This window comes from Rhagoletis zephyria, unplaced genomic scaffold, assembly GCF_001687245.7.
Source record: "Rhagoletis zephyria isolate East Lansing unplaced genomic scaffold, Rhagoletis_zephyria_1.1 Rzeph_scaffold_00247, whole genome shotgun sequence".
NCBI lineage: Eukaryota > Metazoa > Arthropoda > Insecta > Diptera > Tephritidae > Rhagoletis > Rhagoletis zephyria.
This window is the reverse complement of record NW_016157331.1, coordinates 199,675-207,177: the sequence shown is the minus strand read 5'-3', so window position 1 is coordinate 207,177 and position 7,503 is coordinate 199,675. Positions and strand designations below refer to the sequence as shown.

General features: G+C 38.6%; 1 protein-coding gene across 1 annotated transcript in view; it reads left to right on the top strand.

The window, feature by feature from the left end:
- Positions 1-7,503, top strand: part of Cad86C (Cadherin 86C) — a 318,509-nt gene that overhangs the window by 146,234 nt on the left and 164,772 nt on the right. Inside the window, exon 5 of the mRNA XM_017609682.1 lies at positions 2,862-4,170. Coding sequence (XP_017465171.1) covers positions 2,862-4,170 — 1,309 coding nt within the window. The remainder of the gene's footprint in view (positions 1-2,861; positions 4,171-7,503) is intronic.

Genomic DNA, 7,503 nt, shown 5'->3' with positions numbered 1-7,503 from the left:
ATACCTTAACGAAACTTGGTACGTGCACTTCTTTCTGGCGTGGGACGGATGGTATTGAAAATGGGCAAAATCGGACAATAACCACGCCTATTTATGGTTAAATGTGTATATCTTGGTAATCGCTGCACCGATTTCTTCCAAACTTGGCACAGTTGTTGGCCTTGATATAAAATACGATACGGCCGAAAATCTTTGAAATCGAACAATAACCACGCACAAATCCCATACAACGGCAATTTAGAGAAATACGAAATCTTCGGTAAATCAGGAAATATTAAAGCTAATTTATTCAAAATTGATGCTTGCAACAATTCTTTACCAAGAAATACGCTTTTGATAAAATTTTGGAAAATGGCGGTGGCACCGCCCACTTATGATCACATATATGTATCTCGCTTACCGTTCTACCAATTTGTACCAAACTCGGTGTGGTTATTCTATTTGCCACCTAGAAGCAAAACGTTGAAAATTATTGAAATCGGATTAAAATTACGGCCGCTTTTCATATAACGTTAAATTTCAGAAATGCTTGAAACTTCAATATTTCGAAATTTAAGGACGCTGGTTTTCTCAAAATTGGTACACCCCGCCGGGTATTTAATGTTCGGCTCCGCCCGAACTTAGAGTTTCTTATTTGTTAAGTATAACCTTTGTTGTTCAGACAGTGGAAAGCAGAAAACAATAATTAACCGGAATTCCACCACATTTAATGATTGGACCCATATTTTTTGCGAGTTGTAGACGTTATGTTGATCCAATCTTCTCCATATTTTACCTTTAAGGTTTCGTTATAAAAGAGAGATAAGTAACTCAACTACATAGAAATCGGATGAAATTTAAAGCTACCGCCTACAACAGTGTAAGGCGTGGCAATTATCCGATCTTTATCAAATTTCATAATTGCTTATCCCTAAGTAAAATTAGACCACGAGTCAAGTCTCAGCGAAATCGGTACAGGTTAACTATTATTTCCACCTGCCTCCATATAGTCGAAACACTGTGCGACGTTGACTTTGATATAGGAAATCTATGCTTTCAGGTGGACGTTGAGTAACAACTAGACAAATTCCCGTTAAGCGAATCACGCCTTCGCAAACTAACTCACCCGATGTGGTTCTTAAAAAAGTAAGCAAGTATATAGAGGTGGGGTGGCTGGAAAACCTCTCAAAAGCAGGCATCGAGCAACGCGTACCTAACTGCAGACCTTGTCAAGAGCACAGCTCTTCATCTCCTGCACCAGAGTTTTCTTGTTCGCCTGCAGCTGATGCATCTTGGCATCGTATCCATTTAGATTTCGATGGGTCATTTTTAGATTCAATGTGGCTATTGTTGTAGATGCCTATCAAAATTTCCATTCGTAGTAAAAATGCGACATATAATATCCACTGCGACTATAAAAGCCCTTAACTAAATTTTGCGACAACGGGCGACAATTTATAGCCTCCACATTTCAGCAATTTTGCACCGACTACGGCATTCAGCATCATATACACTCATTAGATGCGGTAGTTGTGAAAAATGTTGCTAGGGGCCTTGGATTTCGGGTATCATTCTGACAAATCTTGGAGGTGTCATGTACAAAGTGAAAACCGATCAAGGCGTACTAAGGAGGCATAACAACCAAATCAAGACCCGAAACAAAGGTTATAAAAAACTCTCTTCAACTGGAGAAAAACTGCGCAGAGACGACATACTAATGCGACGATCAGCACGTAGCGGAACTATGAAATAGTTGCGGAGGAGATCATGTATCGTAACCCGAAACTAGAATACATCTGGAAACACAATTTTGCTGTTTTCCATGTATCGTTCTTCTTTTGTTCTGTCAATGAGGTTTGCTTGCTTCTTGGTTCTTAGACGTCGCTTTCCCGTGCGCCTTTTCACGCGATTTAATTATATTTCCTTATTTTATATTAAAATAATATTTGTAACTTAAATAAATTAGAGCTAAATACATTCATACTTAGTTTAACGTTAAGTTGTTACACGACCGTAATCAAAAAACAGAAACAAAAAAGCTTTTTCTAATAACCGTCGCCCCTCGGCAGGCATGGACAAACCTCCCAGGTTTCCGACCACAATCAAATAATAAAAAGAAAAAAGTTCTTTCTAATAGCGGTCATCCCTCGACAGGCAATGGCAAAACGCCCAGTGTATACTGCCATGAAAAACAGCTTCTCATAAAAATACAATCGCCGTTCGGAGTCGGTGTAAAACTTTAGGTCTTTATTATAGTTGTATAATATAAATTTAATTAAAATTAAACTAAACAATGATTAACTTGAAAAAAAATATGTGATATAACAAAAAGAAAAAAATATAAAGCAAGATGAAATAAAATAAAGTGGGGATCGAACCTGGGTGCGACTGATTTGCAGTACACATTTGTAACCACTTAGTTACCGTGGATGCGAACTCGCTTGCACTGTTTTCTCACTTGTTTGCTTTATTTATTTTTGGCCGCTGACCAGTGTTATCATCGAAAATTTCCTTGATCCGAATTAGTTTTGAGAAGTAACTATAAGAATTAATCCTTATCAACTGCAGTTAATTCCCGAGATNTGCTTGCACTGTTTTCTCACTTGTTTGCTTTATTTATTTTTGGCCGCTGACCAGTGTTATCATCGAAAATTTCCTTGACCCGAATTAGTTTTGGGAAGTAACTATAAGAATTAATCCTTATCAACTGCAGTTAATTCCCGAGATAATTCCGAATTGAAAAGTTGATTCAGATCAACGCTGTCGCCTGTCTATGCTTTTAATCTGCACTAACTGACTCTTTAATTGGTTATTAACTGCGTTACGTTATTTTGATTAATTTTCATTATATAGACAAATACTACCATTTAACATCTTTTCAGCTATGTCACTAGGGTGGATGAAAATGCTCCACAAGGAACTGCTTTGACATTTGCGGATCCATATTTGCCTCGTGTGTACGATGATGATACCGGAAAAAATGGAGTCTTCTCTTTAACCTTGCTAAACAATAACGGGACATTCGAGATTACACCCAATGTTGCTGAACGCAGTACTTCATTTCTAATACGTGTACGTGATAATGTGTTATTAGATTACGAAGAACGCTATTCGGTGCAATTCCAAATTTTAGCACAAGAATTAGGACCAGCAACAAATCTTTCAGTAGCTGCGAATGTCACGGTGTACATTAACGACGTTAATGATAACCCACCGATATTTGAACACCCTGTGTATACTGTAGAACTTCCAGAAAATATGACTGTCGGGACCAAAGTTGTCCAAGTTAAAGCCAGCGACGTAGACAAGGCAGGTCTAGGCGGACGTGTTCGATATACAGCAATTTTGGGCTATTTAAATACCTCATTAAATCTAGATGCAGAGTCAGGGCTCATCACAGTATCGACCATTAATCACGGTTTTGATCGTGAAATAATGCCGGAATACCATCTATATGTAGAGGCCCGCGACAATGATGGCACTGGTAATCGCGCTCAAGTTCCTCTGGTTATAAAATTAATTGACGTCAATGATGAAACTCCAATCTTTGAGAAAGATCTTTATGAATTCATATTATCGGCAGGCTTGAAAAGCTTTACATCCATTGCTGTTATACACGCCATTGACAATGATGCCACAGCGCCCAACAATGAAGTTCGATATGAAATAATCAATGGTAATTACGAAAATAAATTTTATTTGGATAAAATAACTGGCGAATTGATAGTTCGAGAGAAAATAACGTTGCGATCCAAAACGAGATTACGACGCCAAACCTTATCTAACAATGATGGCGACATATTCCTGCTAACTGCGCGTGCTTATGATTTAGGAGTACCAGTACGGTTCAGCACGACTACTATCCGTATATATCCACCGGAGAGTCGAAGCCGTACTCTGACTTTTGTAGTGCCAGGCGGAAATCCTGACAAAGCGAAAACTGAAGAAACACTTTCCACAATAACGGGAGGAAAAGTAATTATACACGATATTAGACCGCTGCAAGCTGATGAGCTAGGCGCCAAAACAATTATGGGAGCAAGTGTAGATGCAATGAAAAGAAGTATTGTAACCGCCGCTGTCCTGTATGATAGCTCCTCTGTTGTAGACATATCTCAGATTCAGCAACGTTTATCGCAGCACAATAGCTCGTTTGCGATAATGAATGGTAGCGATACAGTGGAAACAGACGTAAGTATTAATAGATATGTTTTCTTTCGAATACTAATAACACTGCGTAATAGTGGAATTTAAATTATAATGTAGTAATTGTAGGCCTAGTCGAGTAATATAGCCTCCATATAAAAATTTTAAATTAATTACACTAACAGCCGAAGTCATGGACAGTTTAATTATTACATAAATGGCTGCTCAGTATAGATTTGAAGGGTACCATGACATAACCCATTACTGCACGGCATTACTGCAATTTTAAAATTTGGAATTATGTCACTCCTTATACAGTAACTTATATGAGTTATACTTGGAGTTATGTCACTTCTTATTAGGTGTCATAACCCCAATTGGTATAATGTCATTTTTGAGGCTAAAGCATATTTTCCCGGTCTCAAGAAAAATAAAAAAAGCATATAAGAACACACTAAAGAAATGAAAATTAAATTTTCTATTAAAATCTTTTCTGCGCAAAAATATTTTTTCTGCTCTTTTCCGGAAACACAGAAAAGATAATTCTACTTCGTAAGGGTTATAATCTCTAACAGCGTCCGAAGGCCGCCTACGCAGAAAGATGTTCTGCGCCAAAATACTTCCGCCCCTCTGTTTTGGCAACACAAAAAGAAGAATTCTACTTAGTAAGTGTTATAATCCCTAAGCGCGGCCAAAGGCCGCCTACGCAGAAGGAAGTTCTGCGCAAAAATACTTCTTCCCCTCTTATTCGGCAATACAGAAAGGAGAATTCTACTTAGTAAGGGAACATAATAAACAATTGCTTGTATCCACATCGTAGAACCTTAAAAAACGTCGCGTCTAGTAAGTATTGATTCTCAGTTATACATAAATATGTTGTAATATTAGATCGCCTATAGGCGTTGACAAGAAAATATTGTAGGCAAAGCCAGCTCCTATGACAGTGTTTTGACAAAAATGTCATTTATCATTATTCTTGCACATTCTAAATTCTTTTGGTTTGCAAAATTACTTGAGAGATTTGGAATTTTGTCGTCTTTTCGTTTGGAAATATTTCACTCCTTATATAGTGATATAACGACAAGTAAAAAAATGGGGTTTATGTCACTACACAAGAAGTGACATTACCCCAAATTTTAAAATTGGACTATGCCACTTGGGGCTATGTCACNCTGAGAGATTTGGAATTTTGTCGTCTTTTCGTTTGGAAATATTTCACTCCTTTTATAGTGATATAACCACAAGTAAAAAAATGGGGTTTATGTCACTACACAAGAAGTAACATTACCCCAAATTTTAAAATTGGACTATGCCACTTGGGGCTATGTCACGGTACCATTCGAAGAATTTCCCACTCAGAATCAGTTAATAATTCGTTAACGGCATTTAATGGACAATAACGTTGAGTAAAGAAAACCCTTAGGGCCGTTTCCTAATGTTAATAATAAAGCAGTAAAGTTGCCTTTACTAACAGGGCAGATAAATTGTTCCTCAATTTAACTTGTTTTCGTTTTCTTTTCTTACCGGTAAAAATTAATTTGTTATGCCGTAGAGTGAAACTTCACTATATTTCCGAGAGTGAAACTTCACTACATTCGTCATAAAATTTCAAAGGTTGGTTGTATAAGCAAATATAGAGCAAGAGCAACTGTTAGCAAAAACCAAAACCTTGGATGAATAATGTAATATATCTGACTCATGCACCAAAACCAAACCAAAATTTTTTATTGGGTACAAATCAGAGTTCGGCAGTGAATAGCTCAGCTTATGAATATGCTCACATGCTCATGAATCACCCCATTGTTCACTCAAACTTGCTCTCACTAAAAAATGTTACTCTCTCACAATTGGTTAGCTTGCTTGTAAACTAGTGTATACCGCTAGATGAGTTAAGTGGCTCATAGTTTATTCATGAACACATACACAAATTCAATAAAATTTTACTACAGACTTTTTAATAAGAACTTTGAGATAATTCTAGTTTGCAGTTTTATACCTAATTAAATTATAGCTAGAAAGGGGATGGTGTTATTATTATGGGTGAACCCGCCAGCAAATAAAAATATGAAAAACCAACACGAATTCTTAACCAATTAAAATTTGCAGTTCATTAATCAGGAATTCTGGAATAAGTAGCACTTGTTGGCAAGAGTGATTCTGTGTTGGATTTCAATGCTGACATTATTATCGGTGTTAATGCTGGTTCTGTTTGATAACAGGAGATACTTCTTCTTGTCCTCGTTTACCACCAGACCCACTCGCTTTGCTTCCCTATCCAACTTGGAAAAGGTAGAACAGACTTCAAGGTTTTTGTTACCGACGATGTCGATGTCATCGACATAAGCCAGAACTTGCACGCTCTTTTAGTGAATTGTTCCTGAGCGGTTCAGTCCTGCAGCTCTTATTATCTTCTCCGACATCAGATTAAAAAAGTCACATGAAAGGGAGTCGACCTGTCTGAAACCCCGTTTTGTGGCGAACGGCTCGGAGAGGCCTTTCGCAATTCTGGCGGAGCTGGTGGTATTGCTCAACGTAATTTTACACAGCCGTATGAGTTTTGAGGGGATACCAAATTCAGATATAGCGGCGTATAGGCAACCCCTTTTAGTGTTGTCAAAAGCGGCTTTAAAGTCGACAAATAGGTGGTGAGTGTCGATCCTTTTCTCGCGGGTCTTTTCCAAGATTTGGCGTATTGTGAATACCTGGTCTATGGTGGATTTGCCAGGTCTAAAGCCACACTGATAAGGCCCAATCAGTTCATTGACGGTGGGCTTCAGTCTTTCACACAATACGCTCGATAAGACCTTGTAACCTATGCTTAGAAGGCTGATCCCGCGGTAGTTGGCGCGAATGGCGGGGTCACCTTTCTTGTGGATTGGGCAGAGCACACTTAAATTCCAGTCGTCGGGCATGCGTTCATCTGACCATATTCTGCACAAGAGTTGATGCATGCACCTTATCAACTCCTCGCCGCCGTACTTGAATAGCTCAGCTGGCAGGCTGTCAGCTCCAGCAGCTTTGTTGTTTTTCAGAAGCGTTATTGCTATACGTACCTCGTCATAGTCAGGCGGTGGAACGTCGACTCCATTATCATCGACTGCGGGCTCGGGTTCTTCTTCTCCACAAATTTCCGTGCTGCTACCATTTAGTGGCGTGTAAAAGTGTTCCCTTCATAGTTTAAATACGCTCTGGACATGAGTTACTAGGTCGCCACTATTGTTCTTATAGGAGTACGCCCTGGTCTTGAAACCATCCGTAAGTCGCCTACCTCTCTGGTAAAATTTTCGGGCATTCTTTCTGTCGGCCAGAATTTCAAGCTCTTCGCACTCACGTATTTCGGCCTCTCTCTTCTTATTGCGGCAAATACGTCTCGCTTCC